This window comes from Oncorhynchus nerka, linkage group LG3, assembly GCF_034236695.1.
Source record: "Oncorhynchus nerka isolate Pitt River linkage group LG3, Oner_Uvic_2.0, whole genome shotgun sequence".
NCBI classification, from domain to species: domain Eukaryota; kingdom Metazoa; phylum Chordata; class Actinopteri; order Salmoniformes; family Salmonidae; genus Oncorhynchus; species Oncorhynchus nerka.
Genome location: NC_088398.1, coordinates 21,090,085 through 21,109,035, shown reverse-complemented (window position 1 = coordinate 21,109,035; position 18,951 = coordinate 21,090,085). Strand labels below are relative to the sequence as shown.

At 44.6% G+C, this 18,951-nt stretch overlaps 1 protein-coding gene across 1 annotated transcript; it reads left to right on the top strand.

Moving 5' to 3' along the window:
• The first annotated feature begins 3,805 nt into the window (after window positions 1–3,805).
• Window positions 3,806–18,951, top strand: LOC115104259 (nonsense-mediated mRNA decay factor SMG5-like). Its single transcript, XM_029625606.2, has 22 exons — window positions 3,806–4,239; window positions 5,111–5,209; window positions 5,301–5,424; window positions 7,741–7,897; window positions 7,976–8,065; window positions 8,211–8,300; window positions 8,741–8,819; window positions 9,422–9,547; window positions 9,668–9,736; window positions 9,953–10,173; window positions 10,345–10,482; window positions 10,590–11,471; window positions 11,741–11,910; window positions 12,113–12,188; window positions 12,667–12,842; window positions 12,960–13,118; window positions 13,248–13,307; window positions 14,834–14,993; window positions 16,522–16,612; window positions 17,003–17,077; window positions 17,244–17,382; window positions 17,702–18,951. Exons 1-22 carry the CDS (start codon window positions 4,175–4,177, stop codon window positions 17,783–17,785), a joined length of 3,330 nt encoding a protein of 1,109 aa, XP_029481466.2. The 5' UTR covers window positions 3,806–4,174; the 3' UTR covers window positions 17,786–18,951.

Sequence of the window (18,951 nt, the reverse complement as noted above, 5' to 3'; positions counted from 1 at the left end):
CGTCACGCAACGTAGCAAACATTTAATCAAACTGAACACACTTTAGTAGAGCAGCCTAAATTCTAATTACGTTTATACAATAATCTTACGTAAAAGGACTGTTAGGTCTTCTGGAGTCTACAACAAGTGTGGAGATGTCCACACTCAGAAGCGTAGAGGCTAAAGTCTACAGTATGTTACACTTATGCCAATGTTATGCATTTAGTGTTGCAGACCAGTTTAAAATGAATGCAATCACTGCTTACCTGGTGTGTCGGTTAATGAAAAACGCACCCCAGCACACTACGTTATCAAATTACAGAGCCATAGCCAACCAGCAAAGTGGCCTAATTTAATTCCTAACGCTTAAATCTACGCGGAAAAACAGATAACTCATTTAGCTACAAAATAAGAAGTTCAAGCCGATTCAAACTCGCAATGAACAGCATTAATGAACAGCACTTACCTTTCTCTGTTGAAATAGATGTGATGATGGCGTTCACGCTGGATTAGGTGATCCTTCGGAGATCGCCTTGTCTAGCAATCAAAAACCAATGAGAAACGTTTACTTTTAGCCTCTTTTTTTATCGAAAGCATAAACCCAGAATATTCAGTATTCATCCAAATCACTCCTATGGGGTGACCATCCAAATCACCCCTATGGGACGGCAGCTCCCGGTCAGCCCAACAGCTTGGAAAATTCCAGAAAATGATGTCATGGCTTTAGAATATTATGATAGGCTTATTGGCATCATTTGAGTCAATTGGAGATGTACCTGTGGATGTATTTCAAGGTCTACCTTCAAATTCAGTGCCTCTTTGCTTGACATCATGGGAAAATCAAAAGAAATCAGCCAAGACCTCAGAAGAAAATTGCAGACCTCCACAAGTCTGGTTCATTCTTGGGAGCAATTTCTAAATGCCTGAAAGTACCACGTTCATCGGTATAAACAATAGTACGCAAGTATAAACACCATGGGACCACGCAGCCGTCATACCGATCAGGAAGGAGACGCGTTCTGTCTCCTAGAGATGAACGTACTTTGGTGCGAAAAGTGCAAATCAATCCCAGAACAACAGCAAAGGACCTTGTGAAGATGCTGGAGGAAACAGGTACAAATGTATCTATATCCACAGTAAAACAAGTCCTACATCGACATAACCTGAAAGGCCGCTCAGCAAGGAAGAAGCCACTGCTCCAAAACCGCCATAAAAATCCAGACTACGGTTTGCAACTGCACATGGGACAAAGATCGTACTTTTTGGAGAAATGTCCTCTGGTCTGATGAAACAAAAATAGAACTGTTTGGCCATAATGACCATAGTTATATTTGGAGGAAAAAGGGGGATGCTTGCAAGCCGAAGAACACCATCCCAACCGTGAAGCACGGGGGTGGCAGCATCATGTTGTGGGGGTATTTGCTGCAAGAGGGACTGGTGCACTTCACAAAATAGATGGCATCATGAGGGTGGAAATTATGTGGATATATTGAAGCAACATCTCAAGACATCAGTCAGGAAGTTAAAGCTTGGTCGCAAATGGGTCTTCCAAATGGACAATGACCCCAAGCATACATCCAAAGTTGTGGAAAAATGGCTTAAGGACAACAGAGTCAAGGTATTGGAGTGGCCATCACAAAGCCCTGACCTCAATCCCATAGAACATTTGTGGGCAGAACTGAAAAAGTGTGTGCGAGCAAGGAGGCCTACAAACCTGACTCAGTTACACCAGCTCTGTCAGGAGGAATGGGCCAAAATCCACCCAACTTATTGTGGGACGCTTGTGGAAGGCTATCCGAAACGTTTGACCCAAGTTAAACAATTTAAAGGCAATGCTACCAAGTACTAATTGAGTGTATGTAAACTTCTGACCCACTGGGAATGTAATGAAAGAGATAAAAGCTGAATTATATCATGCTCTCTACTAATATTCAGACATTTCACATTCTTAAAATAAAGTGGTGATCCTAACTGACCTTAGACAGGGAATTTTTACTGGGATTAAATGTCAGGAGTTGTGAAAAACGGAGTTTAAATGTATATGGCTAAGGTGTATGTAAACTTCTGACTTCAACTGTATGCTGAACAAAAATATAAAAGCAAAATGCAACAATTTCAAGTATTTTACTGAGTTACAGTTCATATAAGGAAATCAGTCAGTTGAAATACTTTCATTAAGCCCTAATCTATGGATTTCACATGACTCGGAATACAGATATGCATCAGTTGGTCACAAATACCTTAAAAATAAGGTAGGGGTGTCGATCAGACAACCAGTCAGTATCTGGAGTGACCACCATTTGTCTCATGCAGTGTGACACATCTCCTTCGCATAGAGCTGATCAGGCTGTTGATTATGGCCTGTGGAATGTTTTCCCACTCCTCTTCAATGGCTGTGCAAATTTGCTGGATATTGGCGGGAACACATCGATCCAGAGCATCCAGAACATACTCAATGGGGGAGATTTCTGGTGAGTATGCAGGCCATGTAAGAACTGGGACATTTTCAGGTACCAGGAAGTGTGAACAAATCCTTGCGACATGGGGCTGTGCTTTATCATGCTGAAACATGAGGTGATGGTGGTGGATGAATGGCAACATTGGAGGCAGCTTATGGTAGAGAAATTAACATTAAATTCTCTGACAACAGCTTTGGTGGACATTCCTGTTGTCAGCATACCAATTGCTTCTCTCTCAACACTTGGCATTTTATTGTCCCCAGCACAAGTTACACCTGTGTAGTGATTATTCAGGTGGTTGGATTATTTTAACAAAGGAGAAATGCTCACTTACAGGGATGTAAACCAATTTGTGCATAACATTTGATAGAAATAAGCTTTTTGTGCATATATTTTATATCAGCTCATAAAACATCAGACCAACACTTTGGATGTTGTGTTTATATTTTTATTCAGTGTAAAAAAACAGCCTTTTTTGAACAAACACTTAACTCTTTTCCCTCTTACTAACTGACTTTTCTGATAGGTACTTTATTGAGGAAAAATGTACCTACTATGACTGTGATATGTGGTTTTCCAACCTAGCTATCTTATTACTGCAGTGGGCATAATCAGGGTCACACAGTGTTTCTTGTTGGTTTTAAACAAATCTACTTTGAAACAAAAGTATACACCTCACACACATGGTTATGGGCTTAAAAAAAGAAGACCGCTATACCATGTCCGATAAAGAGTTGAAATGTATTCAATTTTTAGTTTGCATCCCAAAATTACACTTTATATACTGTACATCACAGAAGACTGAAATAAAACAAAATTGTTTGACATAGAAACACCAGATTTTCATATTTTTAATTATGAAAAAACAAGAATAACATTCCACCCTTGAGGCCACTAGGTCATTTGACTGCTGGAAAGGGGTATGATGAATACACCAACTGTAAGTCGCTCTGGATAAGAGTGTCTGCTAAATGCCTAATGTAAATTGGTTATGACTCTTATTTCATTTTCATGACAATCTTCATCAATAACCATTGATTATCCGGTTATTGTGCCATGCAGCCCTAATCACAAATATAAATATACAAACGTTTTACATTGCCAGGGATCACAAACCTACACAAACAAATTAATCATAATGACTTGCTGTCTGGCAATCTAGTTAGGTGTCCACTAGATTCTACAGCCACAAATATTAGTATTATTTTTTTCTTTTTGGTCTTAATTTAAGGTAGGGGTTATGCATACGGTTAGCCGTGTGGTAAAGGTTAGGGTTAAGTCATATTTTAATTAAGAGAAATTGTATACATGGCGGAGGTCATGACTTTGTAGCTGTGGTAACTAGTGACGGTCCCGCGCGAACCTTGGCACGAACGTTTCATGAGAAGTCTCGCGCTGTTCAGGCGGTCGCTGTTTAATGGCCGCCCTCTTACTCGAAGCAATGTCTGAAACGGGGAATAACACAAGGAACCCATCGGAGTGTGATAGCTGACCGGGAATTAACAAAAATACTGTGCCATTCCCTCTCCTAAACGGGTTCCGAACGGATGGGCAGTGTGGGGGGGATTGCCAAGCGACATAAGATACGCTAGCGGGAGAGGAGAGAGCTGCTAGCTAGCTAGTCAACACAGTTGTCACTGCCGGTGGGGCAAGCCCGGAGCAACCCTGACAAGAGTGGGGTTGAAGAGGGTGGGAACGCAGACTGGAGCGTGTGACTCTTGGCACCAGATGCTAACATGAGTGGACCTGGGCAGGATAGCGAGCCAGAGGCAAAAGTCCTCCTCATCAAGCGGCTATACAGGTGAGTTAAATGCCTTTTGCTGGGAAACATTACATTGGCTAGTTTTTTTTTAAATTATTTTTTTGTTTTGTTGTACATTAGCTAGCTAACAGTAGTGAAATAAATGGATAGCTAACCTTAGCTAGTTTGCTAACTAGCTAGCCATCTATTCAACTTGCTAGTTAGCTAACTATCCAGTCACCTGTCTGTATGTGACTTGAATCAGCTAACGTTAGCTAGTTAACTGTCCTTCGTCGAAGGAACATGACATTTTTACGAAGTAGTCGGACATTTTCGATAATATGGGTTTTAGATGTACCAGATGTAGCACAGTGGGAACTTATGGAGCGGATAGCTAATTAGCTATACAACGTTAGCTTCTAAACAACTGAACAGTAACAGTACAGTAACAAGTTATTGTGCTATTAGCTAGCTAACTTATTCATGTGCCAACTTGCTCTCTTAATAACGTTAGTTGGTTAACTAGTTAGTTTCAGCTGTCAGTATTGTCACAGTACTAGTTACCTGATAGGCCTACCTTGTTTGCTAGCTAGCTACCTAGCGAGTTCGTTATTTAACAGCTACGATAACTAGAAGCGACTTGCAGAACATCACCACATGAATAATGTCGACTGGCTACTTTTAACATGCATAGCCTGGCCTAGTTAGGGAGAAACACCATATTTCACAAGCCTCTTTAGATTTACCTACCTAGTTAGGTAGTTGTAATGTCAACCATTATCTCAGTGTGAGACATGACATTTGATAGTTTCCAGTTATAGCTAGCTAGCTAACATTAGCTCCCTACATTGATAAGAATGAGTTTGCTCATTCCTCCAATGGCCATTACCAGTGATTCACATGCCATAATAACTGTATCTTGCGTGCTCAGGGCAGTGGTTGAGTCGGTACACAAGCTGGATGTCATCATTGGCAGCAAGTCATCGTACAGGGAGGTCTTCAAGCCTGAAAACATCAGCCTTCGCAACAAGTAAGCATTTTACTCTACTACAACCTTTGCCCTAAACACTAAGGCAAAAGGCAAAGCACTAACCCCAACCTCATCCATCTTCTGTGCCCAGGTTGAGGGAGCTGTGTGTGAAGCTGATGTTTCTCCACCCTGTGGACTATGGTCGCAAGGCTGAGGAGCTTCTGTGGAGGAAGGTCTACTATGAGGTCATCCAGGTCATCAAGACCAACAAGAAGGTACAGCATTTATATATACTGCAGTCCTCATCCTCCACATACAACACCCATTCTGCCAGTCACATTCTGTTAAAGGTCCCCAAAGTGCACACATCCCTGGGTTGCTCCTCTTTTCAGTTCGCTGCAGCTAGTGACTGGACCGAGCTGCAAAGACTCAATCATGGACACTCTTAGTTACCGTAATTTTCGGACTATAAGCCGCTACTTTTTTCCCACGCTTTGAACCTCGCCGTTTATACAATGACGCAGCTAATTTATGGATTTTTCCCGCTTTTACAAGATTCATGTCGCCAAAAAACTGAGCACCGTCACATAATGTGATGTAAATCGAGCGCGCTCAAACTTCCCATCATTCTGATTACGGTAGTCATTTTGTCACCCTCATCATGGCAAAAACACGGAGAAATGCATATGATGCAGCTTTCAAGTTGAAGGCGATCGATCTGGCTGTTGGAAAAGGAAATAGAGTTGCTGCACGGGAGCTTGGCCTTAATGAGTCGATGATAAGACGTTGGAAACAGCAGCGTGAGGAACTGACTCAGTGCAAAAAGACAACAAAAGCTTTCAGAGGGAAGAAAAGCAGATGGCCCAAAGTATTTGCAGCCACTCGACATAAGTGTAAATCGTGCATTTAAGGTGGTGCTCCATGTTCAGTGGGAGGCTTGGATGACAAGTGGGGAGAAATCCTTCACTAAAACGGGCCGCATGCGAAGTGCAACTTATGGTCAAGTCTGCCAGCGGGTCCTGACAGCGTGGAGCATTGTCAAAAAATCCACTATCATCAACGGGTTTCGAAAGGCTGGACTGCTGCGTGTTGAAGAGGGCAGCATGAGCTCAGCGGGGAATTTGCCTCCGGGTGAAAGTGACGAGAGCGACAATGAAAACGATCCAACATCGGATGAAGCAATTCTGAGGCTATTCAACTCCGACACCGAAGGAGATGGTTTCAGTGCACAGGAGGAGGAATATGGTGACCAATTACTTTCTTGGTAGGCTACTGTTTACTGCTATTTTTCAAAAAAAATTGTTACAAGCCGTGTTTCGTTAAAGCCTATTTATTTTTGTTACAAGCCGTGTTTCGTTTAAAGGCTGTGTAAAGTTAATTTGTTTCAATGTACCGGTAGGCACCTGCGGCTTATATACATGTGCGGCTTATTTATGTACAAAATACATATTTTTTTTAATAATTCAGTGGGTGCGGCTTATATTCAGGTGCGCTTAATAATCCAGAAATGACGGTACATTTGTGGCTGCTTTGAGGGATGTATGTTGTCAAGTGGTGTTGCTACTAAACTGTGTTGTCATGTGTTGCTACCATGTGGTTGTCTTAGTTCTCTCTTTATGTAGTGTTGTGGTGTCTGTTGTGATGTGTGTGTGTTATATATTTTTAATGCCAGTCCCTGTCCACGCAGGAGGCCTTTTGGTAGGCTGTCATTGTAAATAAGAATTTTGTTCTTAACTGACTTGCCTAGTTGTTTAAAAAATGTATATATGAATGAATAACTGCGGATTAAATAATGCTGTAATTGAAAATTGTACACCCAATGTAGGCTGCCGCCCCTTTAAGAGCTAGAATAGATTTGGACCTTGTGTTGTCTTCTCACACTTCAAACCCCACAATCAAATAGTGTATGAAACTCTTATAGATCACATATTGCAAACAAATAATCTGAACTAAAAACTCCACATTTTGGAATGTCTGTGCGTTCTTGACAATCGCTAATCAATATCCAAAGACAGCACATTTTTCTGCGAACATGCACATAATCTTCTCACTTGTGGCACCAATGTGAGGGGTTACGGCAGTGTTGCAGTAGTGTTTGTAATCACAAGCAAACCTGGGGAGCATTGCCCTAAAAAATGCAACCGGAGCACGGAATTCAAGTGAACCGAACTCCGACCTCCTCTGGAGACGGTCTCAGTTCGCTTCGGGTGCTCTTTTAAGGGGTCTGAGTTCCCTTTGTAGTGTTAACACTGCACAAAAAAATTATGCAAACCGCACTGAGTTCTCAAATTTGCTAAAAGGGACCATGTGGGAAAACACCCTAAGTTATTGGGGAAATTTTATGACTCTGGCCAATAGTGCTTCTACACCTGAATTACTTGCTGTTTGTGTTTTTAGGCTGGGTTTCTGTACAGCACTTTGTGACATCAGCTGATGTAAGAAGGTCTTTATAAATACATTTGATTGATACAGTGACTGCTGAGCTTTCAGACATGCCCACTTTATCTTTCCTCATGCCCCACACACAACCCTTTTTATTTCTAATCTCTTCTTATTACCTGGCCCGTCTTATATCTCCATGTCTTCTGCAGCACATCCACAGTCGCAGTGCCCTGGAATGCGCCTACAGGACTCACCTGATAGCCGGCGTGGGCTTCTTCCAGCACCTGCTGCTCTACATCCAGTCACACTACCAGCTGGAAATGCAGGACTGCATCGACTGGACCCATGTCACCGACCCCCTCATCGGTGAGACACACACACACACACTCAGGTCAGCAGTATCTGTGATTGACAGTGTATAAATGATTGTATTTGTTATTGTAGGTCGGAAGAAGCCGGTATCAGCCACCCTTAAGGAGATGGAGTGGGCCACAATGGCCTGCCATCGCTGCCTGGTCTACCTGGGAGATCTAGGTAATACAAACTTAATCTTTCTCACCAAAGATATTTGAGACAACCTTATTTGTATGACCATGGAATTGCATTCCCCAAATCCAAATCACATTGATTTGAATGTACAGGAGAGGTTTACAGGAGGTTGTTTGAATGTTTTCTGCAGCCCGTTACCAGAACGAATTGGCTGGGGTAGAGGCTGAGCAGCTGGCAGAGCGGTTCTACCACCAGGCCCTGTCTGTCACTCCGCACGTAGGTGAGTTGACAAGGTGTTACCGCCCCTCCCTTTCACAGCACATTAACCTCAGTTTTTTACACTAACCGGTTTACTCACACCACACCACCATCTACAAATGAATCACTCTTGTTATATTGCCCACATAGTGATGAACTCACACAGCACTTATTGATTTGAGCTTTATTATATGACTGGTCAAAGCTTTACGCAGCTCATAGTGATCTATCTGAACTGTTAGCGGGCCATTTGGGCCAGGAAGGGGGCATTCAGTAACTGTTAGCGGGCCAGGAGAGGGCATTCAGTCTCAAGAAATCACTGATCCACATTTGAAACGTTCTGTCTTTTTGAGAGGGCTTCATCAGTCGAACTGAAAGTCAACATTAAATGGCCACTGCTAAAGAAAAGCGATGTCTTTAGTGTGCCATGATACTGACAAGTGTTTGATGTTTTGTTTTCAGGAATGCCTTTCAATCAGTTAGGTACACTGGCGGGGAGTAAATTCTACAACGTGGAGGCCACCTATTACTACCTACGCTGGTGAGAGGTGACTTCAACACGTCTAGATTTACTGCAGCACATCCACAGTATCTTTGACTAGTCTGTAGACTATGCTCTAGCTGTGGTATTGTTCTCTACCTCAGTGGGGCAATGTAGTCACACTGCTGGGGAGAAATATCTTCATTGCAACATTTCATATTTGGATCACATTCAGTAGGCTTTAAATAGGAGACATGTTTTGAAATGGAAGAGGTTCTGAAACCAGTCTGTTAGGAGAAAGCTGCCAACTTGAGAGCCAGAACTCGAAAAAAAAAGACTCGCAACCAAGTGGTACCGGGACGATACCAGTATTGCAATACTCGTTAGTAGTTGAAAGGATACAAAACACGAAGCGGATTTGAACTTCTTTCGGAAAACAGCCCTGATGTTGGAAAGAAACATTGTTGTCATCCAGTCACAATTATTTTTCAAGCTATAGCACACAATATTTTACATACAGCAGGTTTTTAAAGGACCACAGAGTTGGGTCTGCTTCGTGTTTTCATTGCCATGGAAAAAAATATTGTGATACTGGTATCGTCACACCCCTACCACAAAGTACTGACCATGGTTTTCTCCTCTATGTTCCTGTGTTTGAACAGTATACAGTCGGAGACTCCCTTCGAAGGGGCCTATGGGAATTTGAAGCGTCTGTTTGATAAAGCAGCTAAGATGTACCACCAGGTGAAGAAACAGGAGATGAAGAAGCTGTCTCCCTCACGGCAAAGGTCAGTCTGGTTTCCTCAGACCACAGCCCTGAAATGACAAATCACTAAGTCAGCATTGAACATGAATTGAGATGGTCCTCTTTGAGATCCTTACTGTTTCCTCAACGGTTTTCTCTCCAGATCCAAGGACATCAAGCAACTTCTAGTGAGCTTCATGTACCTGCAGAGTCTACTGCAGCCCAAGAACAGGTTAGGACGTTCACAATTCACCATTTAGGCCCTAGTCATTTATCTCAATCGGAACCTCATCATTTGGTCCATATATTACACAGCTATCTGATGGTGATAATAACAATTGATTGAATTTTTATAACCCCCTTTGCTCAGTTTCAAAGGGCTTTCTATTGTCTGTTGGGTACCGTGTTTGTAATGTCTTACCATTTCTCTCTTCCTCCCTGTGAGTAGTCTGCTGGAGACAGAGTTGACCTCTCTGTGTCAGTCGGTGCTGGAGGATTTTAACTTGGTGCTGTTCTACCTGCCCTCGCCGCCACACGGCCACGAGGCCACTTCCCCCAGCGAGGAGGAGCATGAGGAACACGAATCGCCCTGCGCCCTGCTCCCCGACGTACTTGTCTTCAAGATGGTGGTCACCTGCCTCATGGTGGTGCACAGCCTGAAGCGGGGAGGTCAGTAAGAATATAGATGTCATATATTGTTTTGCAAATCGCTTTTCAAACATTACGCTCAAAGGATGTTGTCAGTAGCCATGCGAGGATAGTGACATACTGCAAGGGATAAATAAGGGGATATGGTGTTTTGTTGTATTGCAAAGTTGACATGTTGACTTGTTTGTGTAGGGTCAAAGCAGTACAGTGCGTCAATAGCCTTCACGCTGGCCCTCTTCTCCCACCTGGTGAACCATGTCAACATCCGCCTGCAGGCTGAGCTGGAGGAGGGGGAGAGCCAGGTGCCCCCGCTGCAGAACGACAACACAGGTGAGAACTACTCCCAGCTTTACCTCATGATGCCTAGACACTACTCATGTTCTCAGTTAATTCTCTGAAAAACGAATGGAACAATAATGACATTTGTTTGCTCCTAGACGACACTGAGTTGAGAGACCCGTCTGACCCGTTGACCTCGGAAGAGAGGCCCCTGCAGAATGGCTCCCTAGACCATGAGGAGGACGAGGTGGGCCACCGGAGCACCATGGCCCAGAAAGCAGGCGTCGGTGAGCGGAAGGCAGAGGAGGAGAAACAGAAGCAAAAGAAGTATGCCCGCCTCTCCATGATGCGCCGCCGCCGCTGCGCCACCCGCAAAGAAGACGAGAGCGACCTGAGCGAGGGTTTCGAGAGCGACGAAGAGGAGGAAGAACAGAGGGGCTGCACCGACTCCGGGGACGGCGCCTCGGGACCCTCACTCACCCCCTCCACGCTGGGAAAGGAGAGCAAGAGCAGGAGGGAGCACCCGACAGAGGGGACCTGGGAGAGCGCCTCGGAGGAAGACGAAGAGGGGAGCACGGCCTTCGACGTGGAGACTGACTCGGACATGAACAGCCAGGAGTCCCGCTCCGACTTGGAGGATATAGAGGACTCGGAAACCCCGGAGAACTTGGACACACCTCCTCGGGGGGAGGTGCAGCCTGAAGACGATGATGAGGAGGAGGAGCAAGCCGATCCCAGGGAGGACGGAGACTGGGACACCCCTCCGGCCACCAATGGCCCACTCCTGCCCAGCGACCCCAGTATCAGCAGTAACCTCCAGGCCATGTCATCCCAGCTGTTCCAGGCCAAGCGCTGCTTCCGCCTGGCGCCCACCTTCAGCAACGTGCTGCTGAGGCCCCACAGCTCCGCCACCAACTCCACACCCAACCCCACTGATCCAGACGCCGCCTCCACCACCCCCTCCCAGGAGACCCCTCCTCCTCCGGGGGACTCACCCTGCGACGCTTGCCCCGGCACTGCCAACGGAACCAACGATAATGGTCAGTAACCTGCCCACACACATTGACGCTGTGTTGATTACTATGTGGTTTTTGTATAGTGCAGGATATGATGACTTTAAAGATTTAACTTTAATATACCAATATAATTATGTACTTCTAGTCTCTTTTTAGTCTTTCCCAATGACTCCATTGAGTAACAGCACATCGCTAAAATATGCCCTTTTCTAACAGTACATCTGAGGTACCCCGTAAGAAAACTAGGGTGTAGATTAAACACATGTTTATTTCTTTTTGTCCATTCCCTGTAGAGGTGGATTCCGATTCAGAGTGTAGCGTGCATAGCAACCAATCAGTACACAGCGAGAAGACCCTGTCGGAGAGACTGGAGATTCTGACCAATCAGGGGCTCATCCAGGTGGTCAAGGTGTTTGTGGATTGGCTGAGAACCAACACTGACATTATCCTCATGTGTGCACAGGTAAAGGGGGTAGATATTTCACTGACCTAGAAGCACTTACAAACAGTATGCATTGACAAATCTCATTTGCATCAAATTGGTCAAATACAAGTTAGTCTTTGTATCAGCTGACTTAGGGCAAGGGTTTATAGTCTTCGTCATTGTTGGTGTTTGTTTCACTGTCCATCTTCCACTCAATGTAATTCCTTTACTCTGTCTGTAGAGTTCTCAGAGCCTATGGAACAGACTGTCTGTGCTACTCAACCTGCTGCCTGACGGGAGCAAGATGCTGGAAGCAGGCGAGTTACTAAAATCACCTGTCCTTTTTATGGGTTGTTAATCTGCGTTTACATTTGAAATGTAACCTTTATTTAACTTGGCAAGTTGGTTAAGAACAAATTCTTATTTACAATGACTGCCAAACCCTAATAACGCTTGGCCAAATGTGCGCCCCCCTATGGGACTCCCAATCACGGCTGGGTGTGATACAGCCTGGAATTGAACCAGGGTCTGTAGTGACCCCTCTAGCACTGAGATGCAGTGTCTTACCGCTGTGCCACTCGGGAGCCCGTTGTGGAGGCTTGAGTTGGCCAAATTCCTCTCTCCCTCACATTATATTTCTCGTTCCATCTGTTCTCTTTTCCTCTCCTTTGGTTATTTTAACCCATGTTCTCATAGATGAAATTCCAAATGTGTGTCTCATTCTGTAGAGCATGTGACTAGAAGTCACGTCTTAATCTCGCTCTCTGTCTTGCTTTCTCTTTGTGTGTATTTTAGAGCTGGGTCTGAACACTGAGGTGACGGAGCTACTGAGTGAGTGTGAGCAGCCTGGCCTGGTCCAGTCCCTGCTGCTGCCTGAGGACCTGGCCCTGCGACACCTACCTGCCCTCAACCTGGCCCACCGCCACCTCGACTACACCCGCCCCAGACCTTCCCTCAGCCCCGTACAGGAGGTACACGCACCTAGCTTCCCTTAGACACCCTCCCTCACACCCTCACTGTTTTTCTGCCCTCTCTCTACTTTACTATCTCACTCGCTCTCTCTCGCTCTCTTTCTCTCCCCGTCTCAGTGTGTGGTGCGTGTGTGCTGCATCCGCAGCTTTGGCCACTTCCTCACCAATCTCCAATGCAACGTACTGCACTTCAACCCGGAGGCGGGCATCTTCACCAGCATCAGCCAATCAGAGCAGGACAACCTGGTGCAGCAGGCCAAGGCCCAGTTCCGCATGGTGAGCGGCAGTTGAATGAACCAATGAGACCAAAGCAGCAGCTGTCACTCTAGTTTCAGTTTTTGTTTCACTTGTGCAGCTCAAATAACTGCAAAGTATTATCTATTTCAACACGGTTTGTGAGTCCAGGCAGAGGAGGAGGCTCGACGAAACCGCCTGATGAGAGACATGGCTCAGCTCCGCCTACAGGTCTGTCTTCTGGAACATTCCACTCTATCATAAATCAAACACTGTCAATCTAGCTATCTGAGACTATACTGAGTGTACAACACATTTGGAACATTCCATTTCCATGACGTACTGTAGACTGACCAGGTGAATCCTGGTGAAAGCTATGATCCTTTATTGATGTCACTTGTTAAATCCACTTCAATCAGTGTAGATGAAGGGGAGGAGACCGGTTAAAGAAGGATTTTTAAGCCTTCAGAGGGTGAATGGGCAAGACAAAATATTTAAGTGCCTTTGAACGGGGTATGGTAAGTGGCAGGCGCACTAGTTTATGTCAAGAACTCCAACACTGCTTGGTTTTTCACTCAGCAGTTTCCTGTGTGTATCAACAATGGTCCACCAGCCAACTTGACACAACTGTGGGAAGCATTGGAGTCAACATGGGCTAGCATCCCTGTAGAACGTTTTTGACACCTTAGAGTCCACGCCCTGACGAATTGAGGCTATTCTGAGTGCAAAGGGGGGGGGGGTGCAACTCAATATTAGGAAGGTTTTCCTAATGTTTGGTATACTAAGTGTATATGTCTTAATTTACTTTCGCACCCAAAACCTTGAAGTGAAATTCATTAGATTTCAGCCGATGATAGTTAAGGTGATGCCATTGAAGTATATTACTTAATGTTGAATGTACATGTTCAGGGCCTCCCGGGTGGCGCAGTGGTTAGGGCTGTGCCACCAGAGACTCTGGGTTCGCATCCAGGCTCTGTCGTAACCGGCCGCGACCGGGAGGTCCGTGGGGCGACGCACAATTGGCATAGCGTCGTCCGGGTTAGGGAGGGATTGACCGGTAGGGATATCCTTGTCTCACCGCGCACCAGCGACTCCTGTGGCGGGCCGGGCGCAGTGTACGCTAACCAAGGTTGCCAGGTGCACAGTGTTTCCTCCGACACATTGGTGCGGCTGGCTTCCGGGTTGGATGCGCGCTGTGTTAAGAAGCAGTGCGGCTTGGTTGGGTTGTGTATCGGAGGAAGCATGACTTTCAACCTTCGTCTCTCCCGAGCCCGTACAGGAGTTGTAGCGATGAGACAAGATAGTAGCTACTAACAATTGGATACCACGAAATTGGGGAGAATAAAGGGGATGAAATTAAAAAGGGGGATTTTTTTTTTACATGTTCAGTGCCCTCTGTAATTATTGTGAAGGTGAAGCATTTTTTCTTTTGGCTCTATACTCCAAGAGTTTGGATTTGAAATCAAACAATGACTGAGGTTAAAGTGCAGACTGTCAGCTTTAATTTGAGGGTATTTTCATCCATATCGGATGAACCATTTTAGAAATGACGGCACTTTTTGCACAAATTTTGGGACAAATTCACTTGTGTATTATAGTTGTAAAAAGTTCATAGATTTGATTTAAAGTCCAAATGTTTGAGTTATAGAGGCAAAAGAAGATGAAATGCTTCACTGTCCCAATAATTACGGAGGGCACTGTATTATCCCCTCAACATCCCATCAAAATAAGCAGTTTGTCATGTGTCTGCCCTGCAGTTGGAGGTGTCTCAGCTAGAGGGCAGCCTGCAGCAGCCCAAGACCCAGTCCTCCATGTCTCCGTACCTGGTACCCGACTCTGCCGCCCTGTGCCAGCACCTCAACCTCCTCAGACATCTGGCTGGCAGTGGCTGCTTCATCATCATCATCCCCCGCACAGGTGAGCACAGCCCCATGCCCTGCCTGGGTGAATAAACCCAGTGTTGGACTGCATGGCTGTTTGAGTGCAGTCATTATTTAGAGGTTTCTCTCCAGAATTACATGGAGATAAAATGGTGATAAATATGATTTCTATAATGCCGGGTTATTGAACTATATGAGGTCCAGATTTGAAAATGGTTATTTACAGGGGGGCCAGATATTTTATACATGGGATAATTCTTATAAAGCACATTTAGTCAAATTAAATGTTGCTAAAAGTTCATTTTAAGTGCTTTAGGATGAGCCTAATTCAGTGGATGAAATTGTTTAAATAATGGAACACATTTGTACTTATAACACAGTTGACCTGCATCACATTCATTTCTACTTTCCTGTCCGTTTTAGAGACGACTTCATATTTTGTTTACTCATAGGAAACCTTTTATGCATGGCATATCTCAGTTGACCAGCATCATATTCTGTTCTATTTTCTATTTCTTTTTCATTTCGTTCTTTTCTGTTTAACTTGGAAACCTTTTTATTCATGTCATATCTGTCGACTAACTTTTATTGCGGGGTGTTCTCTTTCCCCCTGCATCAGTAGAGAATGGGTCCCTATAACAAACTGCACCACCTATGTGGGGACTTAAACTCCTCAAATCTTGTTGCAAAGTTAGCTTTCAGTTTATCTAAAAACTCGGCCATCACGGGAGTGATCTGTACTGATGACTGAATATAGTTGCGTAGTGTAGGGAAATCAATCATGTCAACTGTTTTATCCCTCCCCTGCACTCCCAAATTAAATCCATTCAATTGATTGAAGATGGAAAAACAAACATTTGATACGGACTGTTCATCAAGCATTTTCACTAGATATGTGTTGGCTTTCTTGTGGCGTCAATCACGGAGAAAAGCAACTATCTCCTCCCTAAGCTAACACAGGCTGCTCTCTTGAGAGCATTATTACCCTTACTTAGCCACCGAGCATCATTATGTAAAAGTAGATCATGATGCTCAGCAGACCACGAAAACAAGCCATGTTGCAGGCTAGATGTTGATTGGATAAAGTTGATGTCTGTGGTGTTAACTCCCTGCTGAATTAAGCGAAAAGCATGCTCTAGTGTATCAGGCAGTGTAGTGATCTCATCTGCTGGGAAGAGCCGATAGGCGAGCTCGGATTGGCTAACTGGTATGTTGGGTGATTATTCTTTGACAGCACTTAATGGGTGGGACTACAGGGAAACAGATTCTCCCATTGGAGAATATTGAACAAGGGCTCATTTTGGCTCTAAACATCAGATTCTTTTGCAGGATAAAAGAAATCTGAATTGATCAGAAGGCCATTCTAAATTGATAAACGGGCCAGATCTGTCTGGCTGGCAGCCAGTTGAATAGCCCTGCTATATTGTTTCGACATTGGCTATTTGCTGGCTATGTTTTGTAAGTTACCGAGGGGACGACTGAAGCTGAGTTTGTCTTTCTAGTTAGAGTATGAAATTAATAGATAACAGTCAACCATCATGTTTTAACTTTGGTATCTGCCTCAGTGATTGATGGCCTTGACCACCTGAAGAAGGAGAATCCCGGAGCGAGGGACGGTATCCGCTTCCTGGAGTCTGAGTTCCGTAAAGGCAACAGGTATATGTCTGTCTCAACCCTCAAGTGTGACGTATGGTAATATAGTGGGCTACATTTAATATATGACAACCACAATCTGCCAACCCATCACATTAAAAGGAATATGTAGAGTCAACAGTTCTCTGAATGAAAAGATAGAGACAGAAAGATATAGAGATAGAAACGCAAGAGCCAATGATACACAGGTCCTTTTATATCAATGTATCTCTCATGTAACCAATTTTCAAATGAGCTGGCTGTTGTCCTTACTACTTCAGATCTTAACAAAACAATGTTTATAACCATAACCCACTCTTAATCTGTGATCCAGTAAACTAAGAATAGGCTGTGACCCATATGGACAAAGACACTTGATGTTGTAAACCCCTCTTCTGTCCCCCTCTACCTCAGGTACATACGTTGCCAGAAGGAGTCGGGGAGGAGTTTTGAGAGGGACAAGCTGAAACGCCAGGACATTGAAGCCTGGTGAGCCTCCATTAGTCTTTCTGCAGTCTCTTCATATGGCCACCTCTCAATACTTAGCATTCTTATACAAATGCTTCAAAAGTGGTAAAAGATTTATGAAAGCTATCTACCAGCGGTAAGAAACCTTCCCAGTGTTAACTGTTTCCTTATGTGTCCTGATTTCTAGGCATCTATACAAGACTGTGGACAGCTGTCGTCAGCTGACCGTCTCCCAGAGCAACGGAGACGAAGACACGGCTGGTATGGTCACTATTCTCACCGGTCACTCAGTGGAGGAGCTGTGTACCCGCTCTGCACCCATGAAGGTATACACATCACAAATACAATCACTCGCTCAGTTCTTTAGGCTCTCCAGCAACCACTGTTGGTATAGACAGCTGGTCTGACTACCGTGTATCGCCTTGGGTTGTACAGTATTGCTATTAATATTTCCCTGTTATAAAATACTGCCATTTTACCATGGTCTAGATCTTTGTGGAGAACCAGAGTTCTTTCTAAGAGAAGTTTGGCATGTTCGACCTCCCCCATTCATCCTTCCGTGATATTCTACCATACGTTGTATGTTCATTGGTGTTAGAAGAGTTGACTTCTTACCCTCTATTGTCTGTGTCTCCTTGGAAACAGTCGGCAATCCAGGCAGTGGCGACAGCAGGCATGGAGCTGAAGAACATTGTGGAGTTCTACCGTCAGTGGAAGGAGATTGGCTGAGAGCGTTGAGCGGGCGAGGTCGGCATGGCGGACAGCTGATCACACACTCACTCCCTCTCTCTCTCCCACTCTGTTGCTCTGTCTGTATCTGGTCTCCAAGGAAAATCAACTCTAGGAAAGGAAGTGAGGGGGGGGGGGGATGAGAGAGAGAGAGGGTGGAAAAGTAAAGCAGTTGAAGGAAAGAAAAAGCGAGACACATGGGCAAAGGGGGCAATAAGAAACAGCAGAAGACCCCAAACATAAAGAAGCGATCCCAGAGGTTGGTGAGAATTAAGTGGGGATGCTACACACATAAAGTGCCCCTGGTTCACATCATAACCAGGCATATACTGTTTATGATAGAAACGAGTACATTACATGTCGAGAGAGAACCACTCATACACATTCATGCTCAGTTAAATCCATTGGTTTAGACGTATAGAGCAGTGTTTCCCGTTTCCTCCTTTCCCTCTGTGTTGTGAAGGTGTGGGACTATGTCAGCCCTATGGCTAGCTGGGTCTGGTCTGGTAAGGTGTGGGGTAAATCCCAGGGAGAGAACACATCTCTAGCGTGCCAAGCGTTGAGGCTATCGACACATCGGAGTCTCGTAGCTCATAGGGTTCAGGTCAATGGACGTACACTTCTCCAGGATTGTTTTCTTTCCTATCAGTTTTTTTGCGGTGTACTTTTTGTGTCCCGTGACTAATGTATTGTGTTATCTGTGTAAGATGAGGAGGAATAATGACAGGTTGTGCCCTGCTATTGTTTTAATTTGGATTTTATTTTTGTACCCAAATATACTTTATTTTGCGTTTTTGTAAGCTGTGCTGAATACACACAGGAATGAAGTGCAGGGGGAGGGATGGGGTTGTCTTGTATAGTTTTCCTAAACCAGTCTGCTAATCCTTCTGTTCTCAAAGAAATAGTCCTGACTTTTGTGTCATGGTGCCGTTTTAGGAAGAGGTAGACTCGGGTGGGTCAGCTTTGTGCTGCTGTTAGATATTATGGAGTCCGGGGCCTGCGGCTGTCCCAATATGGCGGTACAAGGTGTTTGTGTTTTGACCCTTGTGAACTCCATATATATCCCATCTACCATCATCACTAACTGTCCCATCATGCACAGTGCAAAGGAACTCTGTATATGTGTGTGGCCACGCATTGAACAATAAAATGAACTCATTTTAAAA